This window comes from Mustelus asterias, chromosome 11, assembly GCF_964213995.1.
Source record: "Mustelus asterias chromosome 11, sMusAst1.hap1.1, whole genome shotgun sequence".
Classification (NCBI taxonomy): domain Eukaryota; kingdom Metazoa; phylum Chordata; class Chondrichthyes; order Carcharhiniformes; family Triakidae; genus Mustelus; species Mustelus asterias.
This window is the reverse complement of record NC_135811.1, coordinates 13,136,900-13,154,757: the sequence shown is the minus strand read 5'-3', so window position 1 is coordinate 13,154,757 and position 17,858 is coordinate 13,136,900. Positions and strand designations below refer to the sequence as shown.

General features: G+C 47.7%; 1 protein-coding gene across 8 annotated transcripts in view; it reads right to left on the bottom strand.

Moving 5' to 3' along the window:
- Nucleotides 1–480: 480 nt before the first annotated feature.
- lzts2a (leucine zipper, putative tumor suppressor 2a) overlaps nt 481–17,858 on the bottom strand; it is a 223,234-nt gene continuing 205,856 nt past the window's right edge. For all 8 annotated transcript variants that reach the window (XM_078223151.1, XM_078223146.1, XM_078223147.1 and 5 more), the window contains 2 exons: nt 15,138–16,010; nt 481–10,046 (listed from right to left, as the gene is read on the bottom strand). In XM_078223151.1, coding sequence (XP_078079277.1) covers nt 9,345–10,046; nt 15,138–16,010 — 1,575 coding nt within the window. In that variant the 3' untranslated portion in view covers nt 481–9,344. The remainder of the gene's footprint in view (nt 10,047–15,137; nt 16,011–17,858) is intronic.

The following is a 17,858-nucleotide window of genomic DNA, read 5'->3' as shown; positions in this document are numbered from 1 at the left end:
TTTGGAATTCTCCACCCCAGAGGGCAGTAGAGAGTTCCATCATTGAGCATGTTCATGACAGAAATCGGTGGATTTCTGGAGATCAAAGACATCTAGGGGATATGGAGATAACCTGGGAAAGTGGTGATGTGATAGATGACCAGTCATGATCTAATTAAATAGCAGAACAGGCACAATGGGCCAAATGGCCTACCCCTGTACCTCTGTTAAGGAGCGTCTTTTAAAGGAAGGATAGGGGACAGAGATGGGAAGTCCAGACCTTAGGGCCTGGAGAGTTGGAGGCACACAGCCAATGGTGCAGCAAAGGATATCAGGGATGCACGAGAGGCCAGAATTAGAAGAGCACAGAAAGTGTGGAGCTGGAGGAAGTTGCAGAGTCAGAGAGGGAGAGGAATTAGCCCAGAGGTTCACTTTGTTTTTAAAAAATGGCTGACAGTGGCATTTGACGCAAGCCCAGTTAACACGCTGCACAATTCCACATCATTGACACTTTTTTTTATTAAAAACAATGGTCTGTAATCAGTTTTATACATGAAATGTACAGCGTGAAAAAATAAGTAATCTGAAGGTGGATTCTATAGGTGCCAAGTTCTACACCAAACAGGAAGTAAAAGCAAGACCGTTAAAAAGTAAATTAAAAAAATTAACGTGAGTCGCCCCACATGAATCTAGTCACTAGATTGACATTTAAATACATAGTTTGCCAGTGACCACAAAACATCGACTCCCTCATTATTTACAATAACTCCCGAGATCTTATGTTATAATGTACAGGTGATGTACATATGTATTAATCAAGCAAACTCTCAACATAAAATGTGCACAGTGATCAATTTTACAATCTTATCGCTCAGTTTAAACGTAATGACTGTATATACATTTACACTTTTGTTGAGAAAGTGGCAAACAGCCACTGAGAAAGTGTTAGTGAAATATGTATCAAGCTCTGAATTATGGTCCTGGTCTCCAGACTGAAGGTTCACACTTCAGAAGTTCAAAGTTGTGATGGTCTCAATGTTTTTTCTTTGTTGAGATGTGAAAGATCGGGGGGACAACGGTGAACAATCTCTACGAGGTATTATAGTATTCCCGGGAATTCTTTCGCGGCTGGCTTACAGCTTTCAGTACTGTATTTTTAAGCAAAGGGAATTCTGGCAGCTTTCACTGTGGAGTGACTATGGAGGCCAATTCCTACCCCCACTGGCTACATACACATATACCTCCCAGTAGTTATTCACAGAGAGGGAGGTCAGAGCATCATCCAAGGCCACTCTTACACATAGTCTAGTGGCCATTTTGAAAGACATTGTCAATTTTTTGGATGAAGGGACTGTAGGGACAAAAGGTCAAGGTAGCGAAGAAAAACCTTGAAGAGGGGAACTAACCCAATAAAAATCGCTTTCTTAAAAAACAAAAAATCAGATTTGTCTCCTGTCATTTATCAATTTGCTGCCATCTTCAATCACACGGTTGCCAACGCGATATTCCAGGAGGTTTCCTCACATAACCTCTCTGCCAACAACCTCTACACCCGGTCAAACAGTACTTTTTGATTTTTTTCTGACCAAAATTTGTGTCCAAAGGACATTTTAAAAGAACAGGGACATTTTAATGATGTCTCTTCCCATCTTTCCCCGGAGTTGCTCACAGCAATGTTCAGTAGATCAACCTTTAACTCCTGCGTGGAGACTCCAGGATAATCCTGGAAGCTTGGCAATCGTCTCAAGCCTGGGGATTTTTTTCATGTTGATTGAGGTTGGAATTTTAACTCATTTCTGAACCGTCTTAGCCACTAGATCTGCAAACTCCCATCAGGGCTAGCATGGTGGCACAGTGGTTAGCACTGCTGCCTCACAGCGCCAGGGACCTGGGTTCAATTCCAGGTCACTGTCTGCGACAGTGCACATTCTCCCCGTGTCTGCGTGGGGTTTCTTCCGGATGCTCTGGTTTCCTCCCATGGTCCAAAGATGTGCAGGTTCAGTTGATTCAGCTAAATTAACCCTGCTGTCGGGGGGATTAGCCGGGTAAATATGTGGGGTTACGGGGATAGAACCTGGGTGGGATTGTTGTCAGTGCAGACTCGATGGGCCGAATGGCCTCCTTCTGCACTGTAGGGATTCAAGGATTCTTTCGTAGTGTAAAGTATTCCTGAGCAAGTCTGCTTGACCAAGGTCACCACTTGTAGTTCATTCCTTTCCTTCACAGTGCAAATAAAAAAGTACTGAAGTAAAACTTGCTTTATAAACCAAATCTGTTTGGTTTGCAATTTGAACCAACAAGATTGCACATGAATTATTTGATAAGGGCTGGAACGTCTCGTGGCAGCCTAGTGTCTGCTCACAATCTCAGGTTGCTGCAGAATGTCTGTCAAGTGATTTATTGAACGATCTGATGCCAGGATATTAAGTTTTGTTTTGCCTTCAGATACGCCTTCAAAGAGATGGTGTTGCTATGTTGCAAAGCTGCCAAGTTTAATCACTCAGGGGGCTGCAACTGCGCGAACATAATTGCATCCCAAATTGTATCTGGTGCCGTGAATTTGCTCTTTTTTTTAGCAAGATGAAAACATCATTAGGCTCGGCATCTCATTAGGAGGGAAACTTGGATGAGGAGCTTCCACGCTGGAGATTGTGACAAGCCGGCTGGAGCACTCCCTCATCAGGCTCCTGTAATGAAGCTAAACAAAGAAACTGGTGAACTAAATTAAGTGGGCAATGTGCTCCTTTCAAAGCGAGTGCAAACACAAGGGTGTCCTCTGCAGTGCCAGCTGCCTTCCTAATGAGTTAAGATCGTTATCTGTTGCATCGATTTAAGTGGGCTCGGTGCAGCATCCACCTGTCCAACTGCAGCACAGTTCAAATCAAACAACAGCGAAAGGATATCATTTGTGAGCGGCACGGTGGCACAGTGGTTAGCACTGCTGCCTCACAGCGCCAGGGACCCGAGGTTCAATTCCGGCCTCGGGTGAATGTCTGTGTGCAATTTGCACATTCTCCCTGTTTCTGCATGGGTTTCCTCCCACAGTCAAAAAATGTGCGGGTTAGGCTGATTGGCCATGCTAAATTGCCCCTTACTGTGAGGGGGATTAGCAGGGTAAATACATGGGGTTACGGGAATAGAGCATGGCTGGGATTGTTATCAGTGCAGGCTCCATGGGCCTCCTTCTACACTGTAGAGATTCTATGAAAACAAAATCAACAACTCCACCCCCATTCCCATCCCAGCATTTCTACCACATTTGGAAATAGCTCGTTTGAAACAATGCTCTTGCCCTGCTATTGTTACCTTGGAAAAAAATGTAGACTCCAAAAGATGTTTTTTATGCACTTTACTACAACAAACTTGTACTGAAATAGGGAGAGACCATAGGTGTCATTTGCAATGTTGTGCCTGGGTGCTAACCTGACAAAGGTCTGTCTGGAACCTGGCCAACTTTGGTCCCATTCATTTCAATGGAACATAAATTAGACAGGTTCTCTTGAAAAACTGGTGGGATCCTCTTGGCCAAGTTAGCACCCAGATACGACATTGAAAATGGCCCCTGGTGGCTCTTAGAGCTTTACATATTCCTGTTATATACAACTCCTCCAACACTGACAGTGGGACAGATACATTTCCCAATGTGGGTGCAGACTGGGTCAGTCCTTGGTCTGTGTTGGGACACCATTCAGGCTGCTATAACTGACCTCAGCACCCATAGTTTCGCAAAGCGAAAGCGGCGTGGGGTAAAGCAAAATTCCCATCCATGATCTTGGAGGAAATATTTTGATTTGATGTATTATTGTCACATGTATTAGTATACAATGGAAAGTATTGTAGGGGAGACACCAATCCACTAGGATCAAAGCTCCAGTTATATGCCTGGTTCATCAGTGCGTGATCAATATTTCATCTCTTTCCAAGATTGTCAAAGTTCAGAGTATCAACATAAGATGCATTGTTGATCTTGGGTGGAAATCTCACTGTTGTAATAATATTAAACAGACAATAACTCAGCAGCTTTTTTTTTACATCATTCCTTATTTTTATTTCCAATGAGGTTTAGACCAATCGGGAGAGATGTAACACAGGCTGCTGACTCACTTAACACACAAACACAAGTTTGAACCCCCTCGTACTGTCCAGAATGAGAGACTGCATCAGTGCCTAATGCTAACTATTCACTCAAGAGTGGGCCAGGGATGTGAGCAGCTGCGACAGAAGTTTCCCCACTAATTTCCTCTGGTCCAGTATCCTTTATCTGCTCTCACAGCTGAGGCACTCCAGTGGGGACAGGCTATTGGAACCAGCAGCATCCCAAGACATGTTTGAACAAAGATCCCAAACAGCTTGTTATCCGGGCTGAACCACTGGCCCCAACCGCTTGAGGAAGTTCATCCAAAGTTCAGGAAGTACGAGAGATGAGTTTAAGTTGCACTCAGCACACATTTGACTAATTAATAATGCCAGTGGTCTGCCATGGAATTTGTAAGCCCTGAGAGATCAGATTAAATGTCAGAAAGACAATGGCAGGAGTCATTGAATCATGGAATGTTGCAGTAAGGGGAGGCGGTCGCCGGTTAATGGAATCCTGCAGTAGCCACGTCAGCATAGTTTGACAGGCTGTGGAATCTATCAACTAATAATTCAGTGTGCCTTTTATTTTTTGTTGGTCTAAGTAAAGCTGATAAACCAATGACTGGGCTCCCTTGTTAAAAAACCAGGAAGCATTGCTACACACCATGTGGATAAGATTACAAAGCTGAATGTGGCGGGGGGGGGGGGGGGGGGGGGCATGGCCAATTGGAAAATAATTATGTCCTCATTACAGCTTTCCCCATCGCCCAATCCCACTGTCAAGGCACTGACTCAATAATCTATTTCTATTCCTGCTGCTTCTTTTTTTCCCAAAGAGACACCAACTTGCATTTATATAGCATTCCGAATGCGGCAAAAGAAATGTCCCGAGGTTCTTCACTGGAGTGTAATCAGGCAACATTCAACACTGAGTCACACAAGGAGACATTCGGACAGGAGAGCAATAGCTTGGTCAAGGAGGTTGACTTTAGGGAGCCCCTTATAAAGTTAAAGCTAATTTATTAGTCACAAGTAGGCTTACATTCACACTGCAATGAAGTTACTGTGAAAATCCCCTAGTTGCCACACTCTGGCACCTGTTCAGGTACACTGAGGGAGAATTTAGCATAGCCAATGCACCTAACCTGCCCATCTTTGGAGTGTGGGAGGAAACCAGAGCAGACACAAGGAGAACGTACAAACTCCACACAGTGACCCCAGCTGGGAATTGAACCCAGGTCCCTGGTGCTGCGAGGCAGCAGTGCTAACCACTGTGCCACCGTGCCGCCCACAGGAAGGAAAGAGAGATATGGGCTAGGAATACCAGAGCTTCGACAGCCAATGTGGAGTGGGAGGAAATCAGGAACACTCAAGGGAGCAGAATTGGAGGAGTGCGGGGAGATCTGGGAGGGTTTTAAGGATTAGGTTACAGTGATGGAGGAGGGTGAGGGATCCGAATACTCAGATGCAGTTAGTCATGATCTGTTTGAGTGGACAGGAGTAATCCTTTAAACCAGGAACAACTTCTGTCACAAAACTATCATAGTTCAAGAATAATACAATTAGGGAAATCAGTGGCTGACTGTGGCAGGATTTATATTTCAGAAATATAGGTCTAAATCTTCCAGTCCTACCCAGCGTGGGAATTGTTAGAGGTGGAACGGTAAATATGACAGAAAAGTCATTGGCCTCGGGCAGGAATTCCTGGTACTGGGCTGGATGGGACCAGGAAATCCCGACCACGGCTATCCTGATATTTCACAAGTGCCCAAGTCAAGTCACTCACACTGAACCTTCACAAAGTCCCCTGTTTAAAATAAACGAGAGAGATAAGCCTAATGCTACAGTCTGTGTTGTGCACGAGTCAAACATAGCACAGCAATTTTCTTGTTACTGGAGAGGTTAATATCTCCGCCTGTCACGCGGGAGACCAGGGTTCAATTCCCTGATGGGGAGTTGCCAATTTTTCCATGACAGAGTGGTGGCAGTGTCTTTTTGGTGGCACAGTGGTTAGCACTGCTGCCTCACAGTGCCAGGGAACCGGGTTCAATTCCAGCCTCAGGTCACTGTCTGTGAGGAGTTTGCACATTCTCCCCGTGTCTGTGTGGATTTCCTCCGGGTGCTCCGGTTACCTCCCACAGTCCAAAGATGCGTGGGTTCGATTGATTGGCCATGCTACATTGACTCTTAGTGTCAGGGAGACTAGCAGGGTAAATATGTGGGGTTACGGGAATAGGGCCTGGGTGGGATTATGGTCGGTGCAGACTCGATGGGCTAAATGGCCTCCTTCTGCACTGTAGGGATTCTATGATTCTATTCTATGATATTTGTGCCTTTCAGATTAATTGTCAAAAAGTGGGATGCAATATGAGTAATCTGGGGCAAGTTCCGAGTCAATCTCAGAAACTGACAGACTGATGGCTTTCCAACCACAAGGGTTGACATCAAGAAAGCAATGGAATTACACCAGGGTTCCGGACCGAAACCTATTGCAGGACATTCTTCAGAATCACATATCAGAATATTGGAAAAGGTGTCAAAGAACTCTACAGTGCAGAAGAGGCCATTTGGCCCATCGAGTCTGCACCAACTCTCTGACAGTGCATCAGAGTGGTTAGTGCTAACCACTGTGCCATCGTGCTGCCCCAGATTTGGAGACTGGGTGGATATTTAAGCTAATCTGTGATTGGATGGTGTGGTCAAGTATTATGGCCATGGACTTAACAAAGAAAAGGGAGAATGGTAAAATCTTTAGCGGCAAGATAGGCTGTCCGTCTCAAGCCTCGGAATCTCAGTGAAAGCAGAGGTGCCTGAGGAAAAGGAAGCCACTGCTCTCACTGCTTGTCTTTTCACTCACTGGGATGAAATCGATTGGAAGAATCTGATTTCGTACACGGGCAGCAACAAGTCATCAGTCAAGCCCATTGCAAACACAGCCTGCTACATTTACGACTGCAGAACCTTCTCCATCTCTGCCCCCTCTTTACAACCAAGCCATTTCAGATGACCTTCGGGCAGATCGAACATTGTAATTCTGTCTTAAGCACTGGAGTAACCACTAACACAGTGACAGTGATCAGATGCTGAACTAATGGGTTTAAAGTCCAGGAGATTTAGTAGGGGTAGTTAGTTACCCTCGCTTTGTCCTAGCTATCAGCATTGCAACCCAGTCTTTTTCCGACACAGCAACAGAGAAGGCAGAGAGATATCTGCAGCTCTTTAATGTTCGCATTTTTTATTTGGTTCAAAGTTCCAACAGAATGGAATGCATATTAAAATGAATGAAGGAATAGTGTTGAGGTAGAGAAAAACACCATTGTAATGGCTAGCTTTTTTTCTTAAACTTTCAATAAGGAACCTGGTGTATTATGTTGGCAAAATGATTAACATTAAGAACTGCCGCACCAGTAAAGGAAATCTTTCCCCTTTTGGTAGATTTTCGTAGCTACGAGGCAGTCGAGCTCTCCTCTGAACCCTTTTGCACCAAGTTTAATGGCTTTTCAAAAGTAAAAACATACTCAGTTGTTCCCAATATCTGTGAGCCCACCCCTTCGCTTTTCCACCGCAGATCCAGACTCAGTTACAGCCTCCTGAACTCCATTGGAATTCCCAGGATCAGGCAGTGAGAATGAAGTGGGTTGGCAGCCACAGCGGGAGCTGGGTAGTTGGGCCATCCTGGGTGAGGGTGCAGGGCGGAGGGAAGGAGTTTGCATTGTTTTCCTGAAAATTCGGACCCAGGTCTGCCAGGTTCAGCTGAGAGCCTGTGTGCGAGGGGGGAAGGGTCCACCCATTCGTTACAATGCTCTAATGTTTTATGACCAGCTGCCCTTAGGAAATGGGCCTATCCACAACCCTTGGGCCCCAACCTCTTGTCACTTGGCAAGACCAGGCGCCTGCTCTCTTCCTGCACAAAGTACACTGGAGGGCTTCAGAATTGCAAGTGGTGGAAGTGCCTCTGAACTGCATTGTTCTGCCTCCTCCCCTTGAAAACGTAAGAAGTCTCACAACCACCAGAAAGTCCAACAGGTTTATTTGGAATCACGAGCTTTCGGAGCACTGCTCCTTCATGAGTGGAATCTGGTGTTGTGAGACTTCTTACTCTGCCCACCCCAGTCCAACGCCAACATCCCCACATCCTTGAAAAAGATCAAAGACCAGGAAGCATCCAACCCATCCCCATCCTTCACTGGCTCAGGCACAATGGGATGAACCAACTCCAAACTTCCGAGGAAGTGTGGGCCTCCGTTTCTGAAGTTTAGCTTTGTGTCAGTGTTTGTGTGTGTGTGTATTTGGAACATTCAGTATCAATAAAATGGATAAGCAATATGCAGCGGAACTGTGATTAAAGTCAATAAACAATATTCCAAACTCAATGGCACAGATAATTTGGCTAATGGTTTGGCATATTAAAATATACATGGCAGAAAATCAGGTCTCTTTCCATTTGGCCAACAATAAAAGGAATCATCTTCTTCACTTCATGTCATTTGATCAGTGATAACTCTTCCTTTTAACTGGCCACTCCCCGATACAATATATGCCATTTGCAAGTTTTATTCTACATACTTCCATATCTCAGAAGTACATCATCGTCTCACTCAATTATTCTTTTTAGGTATTGCTTTTGTTCCTTTCCAATGAAAGGCTTCGTCGTCCATTAGCCAAATTGCTCAAATGCCCGGTGACGGTGAATGAGTGTTTGTCAGCCGCGCTTGGAAACGGGGAACACATCGGGCTTGATTTTCCGACCTCACTCGCCCAAAAAAAACAGGAAACTCCCACCCGAGGTCAATGGACCTTTCCATGATCCACCCCTCACCCACTCCGATTCCCGTGGTGGGCGGGACGGTAAGATTCACCCCACATTGACTCAAACAGCGCCAGCGCAGTCAGGAAGGACACATCAAACCGCCCGCCAGTGTTGTGCATTGCTGCAATGCTCCCGTTAACTGTTAATAATATAAACAGCCTTTAAGCAAGAATCCCGACTACTTTATTCCATTCCTTCGCTCCCTTGCCCCATACTGCAAGGGCACTGGAGACCGCTTCATAAAAACAGAGGAAGACAACAATGTACCTCCATGAACTCAATAGGTAGAGGTTTCCAAACGTGCCGACTGGGAGAATGTGTCAGGTTATCTAAAGCCGTTAAGTGTCCTTTTATTATGAACATCTGAATAAACTCGAACAGGTTAAAGAATTATAATGATTTCCATCGTGTTGGTATTATATTTATTCAACACAAGATTTGGCATGGGTGTTTTGTTCTTTAGTAAAATCTTTTCTTTTTAGATTTCCGTCGCGGTGATTTCCTCAAATCGAATGTCCTTGTTTCGCACGTCAAGGACATCTATTGCCCTGGATTCCAGTTCCAAACTGAACTGCCTCATCTCTCTCTCCAGCTCTCGATTTCTCCTGTACATTTGGATGTAGTTGTGCTGGAGCTGCTTCTGGTACCTAATCACTTTCTCCTTCTCCCCTTGCCAAGTGCGCCGCTCCACCTCAAAGTTCTCCAGCTGATTCTCGCATCTCTTCCTCTCGTACATGAGTTCAGCCCTCAGCTTCTCCACCTGCTGCCTCAGCACCTGTTGGTTGTCTGCGTTCTGCCGCTGGACTTTGGCTTCGTCGCTCTCGTACATGAGGAAGGGGTCCTCCCGCTCCTGGCACAGGCCACCCGCGTGCCTGCTGTTGCCCAAGGCTTCCCTCAGGCCCGTGGTCTCCTGCTCCAGCTTGCCCACCTTCTCTCTCAGAAGCTCCGCCTCATTTTTCTTGCGTTGAAGTTCATTCTCGCAGACCTCCAGCTCCAAGGTCTTTGTGTGGACTGAATCCCGGAACTCATGAATCTCATCCTCGTGATCCTGGAGTTCAGCCCGTATTTCTCGGAGCTGGACTTTCAAGGAGACAATCTCATTTCCCTTCAGGGAGAGCTCAGCCTGGGAGTCCTTCAGCTGTTGCTTCAGAAGAGAAATCTCTCCCGACTTTTGGCAAACCTGAAGCAATGAATAAAACAACAGTAAAAGAGGTTAGTTTAGCAACATGCTCCCTTCAACTCTACTGGACTCTGCCCTCAATTGTTCTGAGCTTTTTTCTCTTCAAGGTAAAAAATGCCAAGGTGCCTGGTCCAGGAATAAAACCAACACTGGAGAAGAAAAGGATAAAGTAATGATTACCCGAGTTTCAGAAGCTTATAGGCTGCAGAGGGAGAGAAAGACCGAGATCTATGGAATGAAGATCAAATTAGTGTATGCAGGCTAAAATGGAAAATCATTAAGATGTAGAGCGACATGGTGGCACAATAGTTAACACTGCTGCCTCACAACGCCAGGGACCCGGGTTCGATTCCCGGCTTGGGTCACTCTCTGTGTGGAGTTTGCACATTCTCCCCGTTTTTGCGTGGGTTTCCTCCGGGTGCTCCAGTATCCTCCCACAGTCTGAAAGGCGTGCTGGTTAGGTGCATTGGCCATTATAAATTCCCCTTCAGTGTACCCGAGCAGGTGCCGGAATGTGGCGACTAGGGGATTTTCACAGTAACTTCATTGCAGTGTCAATGTAAGCTTACTTGTGACGCAAATAAATAAAAAAATGAAAAACTTGTAACGGAAGAGTTGGATAATTGAATAGTGCTGGTAAGAGGGGAAGATTAGGAACAAGATAGAAAGCTAATCATGGAGAAAGGAGTTTGATAGTACCTTACAGGCACATGAGGGAGACGTACTTCTGGGACTTATTAGCAGCGCCTAAAGTCAATGAGTATGAAAGTATAGAGTATGGAAAGAGGCCCTTCAGCCCATCGTGTCCATGCCAGCCATCGAGTACCCATCTATTCCAATCCCATTTTCCAGCACTTAGCCCATTGTCTTGTATGCTATGGCATTCTTAAATGTTATGAGGGTTCCGCCTCCTTCAGGCAGTGAGTTCCAGATTCCCACCACCCTCTGGGTGAAAAGGTTTTTCCTCACATTTTCCTATAAACCTCCTGCCCCTTAGTTTAAATCTATATCCCCTCATTATTGACCCCTCTGCAATGGGGGAAAAGTTTCTTCCTATCTACCCTATCTATATCTCTCAACTTTATACACCTCAATCAGGTCCCCCCTCAGCCTTCTCTGCTTCAAGGAAAACAACTCCAGCCTATTCTGCCTCTCTTTATAGCTGAAACTCTTCAACCCAGACACCATTCTGGTGAATCTCCTCTGCACCTTTTCCGGTGCAATCACTTCCTTCCTCCAGTGTGGTGACCAGAACTGCACACAGTACTCTAGCTATGGTCCAAACAGAGTTCAACGCAGCTCCATCATAACCTCTCTGCTCTTGTGTTCTATGCCTCGACAAACAAAGGCAAGTATTAAATATTCCTTCTTAACCACCCTGACTACTTCTCCTGCTGTCTTCAAAGATCTATGAAGTGCACCCCAGGGTCACTCTGAACCTCTGTACTGCCTAGATAAGTAAATGAAGTAAATGCTTTACTTATAAAACTGATTATGCAGCCAAGGCCAACTAAAGGTGCTTTTTGGTGACTTACATCAGATTTTATTAACCGTTAATGTGGACTTGTGTTGCGTTGAATTCTGGTTGCAATTCCAGCATTACCGTTATATTTACAAGTTGTTCCCCCCCCCTCCCAAAACCAGCTATCAATCTCTTTCCTTACATAGCTCCTTTCATTAAACTTAAAACTAAAAGTTTATTTATCAGTGTCACAAGTCGGCTTACATTAACACTGCAATGAAGTTACTGTGAAAATCCCCCAGTCACACTCCGGTACCTGTTCGGGTACACTGAGGGGGAATTTAGCATGGCCAATGTGCCTAACAGATGACAGAAAGGATTGCTTGACTTTCTCCTTTGGCCGCGGTTCACCTTCGTTGCCAAAATCTTTGTTCTGCAAAATAATGCTCTCCTGCTCTAGACTCCTATTTACAAAATCCAGAGTTTAAAGTATAGCGCAATTTGATCATTTTGGAAATGGGGAGGGGGGGTTAATGTAACCTTGGTTTTCAGTGGCAGCTGTGGTTGTGTGTACCAACAAGACATCAAAGCTCGAGGGCGGAATTTTCCCAGCAACTTGATAGTGGGGGCGATATTGAGCCCACTCCTGCAGTCCGTGGGAATGCCAGCGGGGGCCGGGGGGGGGGGTGGTTGGGCTCAAGATCCAGAAGTCGCAGATCTCACCGGCGATGCCCATAATGCCCTGGGCGGCACGGTAGCACAGTGGTTAGCACTGCTGCTTCACAGCTCCAGGGACCTGGGTTTGATTCCCGGCTTGGGTCACTGTCTGTGTGGAGTTTGCACATTCTCCTCGTGTCTGCGTGGGTTTCCTCTGGGTGCTCCGGTTTCCTCCCACAGTCCAAAGATGTGCGGGTTAGGTTCATTGGCCATGCTAAAATTGCCCCTTAGTGTCATGGGATGCATGGATTAGCGGGTAAAATATGTGGGGATATGGGGGTAGGGCCTGGGTGGGATTGTGGTCGGTGCAGACTCGATGGGCCGAATGGCCTCTTTCTGTACTGTAGGGTTTCTATGATTCTTTCTTCTATGATAATGGGCATGGCCCTGATTTGCATATATTTCAATAAATTTTAATATTAACACGCCCCATCACCAGGTATTAACCCCCCCTCCTGTATTTTTAAACTGCACTAATATGACATTACATCAGTCATCCTGTCGTGGGGATTCCCCCCCGCCTGCGGTGGTGCAAAGGTGAGTATAGCCCCCTGGGGATGAGGGACAAGGCCAGGCAGTGGCCTGGCAATGACCCCGGCACTGATCCCAGCACAGGTCGGCACCGACAGGTTGGCATTGCCAGAATGGCATGGGGCAGTGCCAACTTGTGCCGGGGTCAGTGCCAGGGGTCATTGCCAAGCCACTGCCAAGAGGCAGAGCCCAGCGGAAGCTTCATGGGGGAAGGGTTGGATTAAAATGGGGGGCTGGTGGATCGAAGCAGACGATACTGGCGATTGGGCAGGAGGGGCTGATGTTCGGTGGGCACGTGAGTGTGGGGGAGAACGATTATCGCGGGTAGCCTTTAGTTACAGCGCCCCAATCTGAATGCAGCTGTGTTTTGCTGGCGTGATGAGGCCCCACCCCCCCCCCCCCCCCTGTATGACAGCGTCACCTTGATTTTCTTTTTGGCTGAGTAAAATCTGGATAGAAAACTAACCGGTCATTTTTTAGGAGAGGGTGAGTTTTGCCCGTAAAACTCAGCTGCATTGAGAATGGAACACTGTGATTAAAGGACTCCCCAATCAGAACAGAATAAGTTTCACCCCCACACATCCTCCCTCCCCCCTCCAGGTCACCACGCAGGGCTCAGGGGCTCAGGGGCTCAGAGGCTCCCCCCCCCCCCCCCCCGCCCCCCCCACCACCACCACCTCCATTCAGCTCCACACCGGTTCGGAGGGGCGGTACCCAAACATACTGGCAAGACCGGCTTCACAGAGATCGGGCACTGTTTTCAGAAAGTGTTCAGGCAGCATGGTGGCACAGTGGTTAGCACTGGGTAGTGGAAGTGAGAGACGTGAGGGGGACAGTTGCATTAGCCTTAACCTTTCACTCTATGAAGCGGAATTATGAATAACTATGGTGAGATTTTGGCAAGTACCGTGGCCTGAGGAGAGATTCTAGCTTCGGCAGCACAGTGGCACAGTGGTTAGCACTGCTGCCTCACAGCGCCAGGGACCCGGGTTCGATTCCCAGCTTGGGTCACTGTCTGTGTGGAGTTTGCACGTTCTCCCCGTGTCTGCGTGGGTTTCCTCCAGGTGCTCCGGCTTCCTCCCACAGTCCGAAAGACGTGCTGGTTAGGTGCATTGACTCAAACAGGTGCCGGAATGTGGCGACTAGGGGAATTTCATAGTAATTTCATTGCACTGTTAATATAAGCCTTACCTGTGACTAATAAATAAACTTTAAATAAACGTTCTCCCTGTGTCTGCGTGGGTTTCCTCCGGTTTCCTCCCACAGTCCGATAGACATGCAGGTTAGGTGCATTGGCCATGCTAAATTCTCCCTCAGTGTACCCGAACAGGCGCCGGAGTGTGGCGACGAAGGGATTTTCACAGTTACTGCATTGCGGTGTTAATGTAAGCCTACTTGTGACACGAATAAATAAACTTTAAACTTAAAAAAAAAAACCAACAGTTCCCTTAAAGGAACTGGATCATAGACCTTGGCTGACGGCCATTCACAAAACAGCGCAAGAAGAATTCCATTGTTTTGATGATAATGGGCCATTCCATCCCCCCACCAACATCCCACATCTCCCTAAACAACTTAGGAAATTTCAAGCCACCCCAACAGGACCTGTCTACCCCTTGGTGTGGTCGGTGACCATTACTCACCCTCCCCAAATCTGGTGGGCTATTGGTGGCACTCCCACTTGCCATCTTGCAACACATCAGTGACATGCTAATGAACACCAGACCCTCCAATCAGCTCATATGCTCAGGATGGCACCAACAGTCTGGCAAAATGGGTGCTCCATCCGCTTTGCACAGTCACCCCCTTGGTATGGGTGAGGTGCCAGGGGGTGGCCAGTGGCCACATGACCAGGTCCCCATGTCTTAGCTAACTACGCTGGTAATCAGGCAAGTTTGATAAGTTGGGCTCTCTTGTTGTTGGCCAGAGACAGAGAATATATTAGAATCATAGAATCCTACAGTGCAGAAGGAGGCCAATCGGCCCATCAAGTCAGCACCGACCACAATCCCACCCTGGCCCTATCCTATAATCCCATGCATTTATCCTAGCTAGTCCCCCTGACACTAAGGGTCAATTCAGCATGGCCAATCCCGCATATCTTTGGAGTGTGGGAGGAAACCGGACCACCCGGAGGAAACCCATGCAGACACGAGGAGAATGTGCAAACTCCGCACAGACAGTGACCCAAGCCGGGAATCGAACCCAGGTCCCTGGCGCTGTGAGGCAGCAGTGCTAATCACTGTGCCACCATGCCGCCAATATATGCCTTTAGATTGCGATGATTTTGATTAATCCAAGTTGACCTTTGCTTGGCTAAAATTAAATCCAATTTTGAAGGCAGTCCAAATCTTTGCTGGTTCTTAAAGTAAGTGACCTACCTCCCACTTGGTTTCCTCCAGTCTCGGGCCCAGCTCCGTCTGCTCTTTCTCGATGGAGGCACATTTATTCTCCAAGATCTCGCGCTCCTGCAGCAACTGGCCAAAGTCCTCCTGGAGTTTCTTCTTCTCCTGCTGCAGCTGGAAGACCTGCAGCTGGAGCACCTGCTGCATGCGCTGGGCCTTCTGCGAGTTTTGCTTGAGCTTGCTGGCGCAGCTTTGCCTCAGCTCTTCCATCTCCTGCTCGCAGCGCCTTTGCTTCTCCTCGTAGATCTGGCAGAGGGCGGCCTCGTTCTCGTCCAGGTTCTCCCGCAGCTGCTGGAGCTCGGTGTCCCGGTCCCGCAGCTTCTCCTCCAGCTCCCGGATGACCAGGTCGTGGCTGGAGACGGGTGAGCGATCGCAGGAGCCGCTGTCGGACAGCGGGTGGCCCCGGCCGTTCAGCGATGCCGTGCTCTTGCTGGAGGAGGAGCGGCCACTGTCGGAGTTCGACAGGCCGTTCAGCACCGTCATTCCCCTCTCGTGGAAAGCGTGCTGCCCGCCGGCGTCCAGGTTGATGTGTCCAGTGGAGGAGCTGACTGGATCCGGGTGATGGCCACAGCCCGTGCTGTACGTCGGGAGGCTGGACAGGGAGTTCCTCCCAGAGTCTGACATGGTTCCAGAATGCGTGCTGTTCCTGCAGTTGTAACCCTGCAAGGAATTGCGCTTCTCGACACAGTTCACGGACCCCACCGAATTGCCGTTGAACAAGATATTCAGACTCCCCTGACTGTCCGACAGTCCATTACCAGGACGGGGAACAAGGTACTGGACAGAGCTCCTGTTCTTGGGAAGAACGGGCTTGAAGGCTGTCGGTCTGATCAAATTCTTCTCAATGTTCTGAAACATAATTAAATATTAATCAGAAAAAAGCTCCCAGCAAGAGAGAGAAAAGAAATACATCTGCCATTTAAATTAAAAGTTTTAATCTGATTTTATTCGAGGAAGGCTCAATATTAGAATGCTGCATCAACAGTTTTACACATCCTTGCAATGAATGGTCACTTTGATTGAAAAAAAGGTTTGCCAAACCTGGCAGCACGGTGGCACAGTGGTTAGCACCGCTGCCTCACAGTGCCAGGGACCCAGGTTCAATTCCACCTTGGGTGACTGTCTGTACGGTCTCCCCGTGTCTGCGTGGGTTTCCTCCGGGTCCTCCGGTTTCCTCCCACACTCCAAAGATGTGCAGGTTAGGTGGATTGGGCATGCTAAACTGCCCCTTAATCCCCTTAAGGGTTAATAGGGTAAATATGTGGGGCTATGGGAATAAGGCCTGGGTGGGATTATTGTCGGTGCAGGCTTGATGGGCCGAATGGCCTCCATCTGCACTGTAGGGATTCTATGATTCACTCCTTCAGGCAAATCCCCTTTAAATTGGAGTTAGGACCGTGTGATCGTATTGAATGGTGGAGCTAAATGGCCTACTCCAGCTCATCATTCTTATGAAGATTGATTTTGATGCTGTCATGCCTGGTTAGAATTACAACGAATGTGTCTATGACTTAATAAAGTCTGGATAATGCTGCTCGAAAACCCAACTCCTCCAAAAATGCTCAACTAATGTTCCTCAAAGAGAGAAAGAGACATCACATCATTAAAGCAGATGGGAGACAGAATCAGTTACTGGAGGGGAAGATTGACGGAAAACGTGGCAGAGGGAAGCTGATGGCCTAGTGATATTATTGCTAGACTATTAATCCAGAAACTCAGCTAATGTTCTGGGGACCCAGGTTCAAATCCCGCCACGGCAGATGGTGGAATTTGAATTCACTCAAAAAAATATCTGGAATTAAGGATCTGCTGATGACCGTGAAACCATTGTCGATTGTCAAAAAACCCCATCTGGTTCACTAATGTCCTTTAGGGAAGGAAATCTGCCATCCTTGTGGTTGTGGTTGACTCTTAATTCTCCCTTCGAAATGGCCGAGTAAGACACTCAGTTCAAGGGGCAATTAGGGATGGACAATAAATGCTGGCCCAGCCAGCGACGCCCATGTCCCATGAACGAGTAAAGAAAAATTCAGTGCCAGGTTTTCAAAGCTGCTGGAAAGTCAGCAAGCTGAAACTCCAGGCTAGAGTTTGCCAGCACTCTGGGGGTGAACTGGGAGGTAGGGAAGGAGGCATGCCTGTTGCGTTCCCGCAGACAAGCCATCTTGCCAGCAGTGGGTAAAGTGGCAGCTGCCCCATCGTAGTCAGAGGCCAACTGAGATGCTTAAGTGGCCAATGAAGGGCCTCTTCCCATTGCCACTCGGCCTTTTACAGCAGTTGGGGGGGAGGGGGGTGATTGTAGAGGGTTGGGCCTCCATCACGTGCAGAAACAGGCAGGTAAACCCTGGCAGCCTCCGGTGGATTCCATGGGTGGGAGGAATTCCCTCTTATTCGAGCACCCTGTGGCCTGGTGAGGGACCCCTGGCAGCAACAGCCATGCCCTTGCCTCAGCAACCAAACCCCTTCCGCACACCACCTCACTGGGGTCTGACTGGGCCTGGTGCCCGCCGACCCCCATTTACCTGGTTTGGAGGTTGGCATGCTGCCATAGTCTCCTCTTCTTCCCAGGTGAAATCCCAGCTGTGCCCATTGCTCCAAGCGATGCTGCTTAGACTGAACCGTCCGTACTTTGGTTGGCTCTTGGGGCAGTGGGCAGAGCAATCCCGCCAGCCAATCATTTGACCCATGCTGTGATGACTA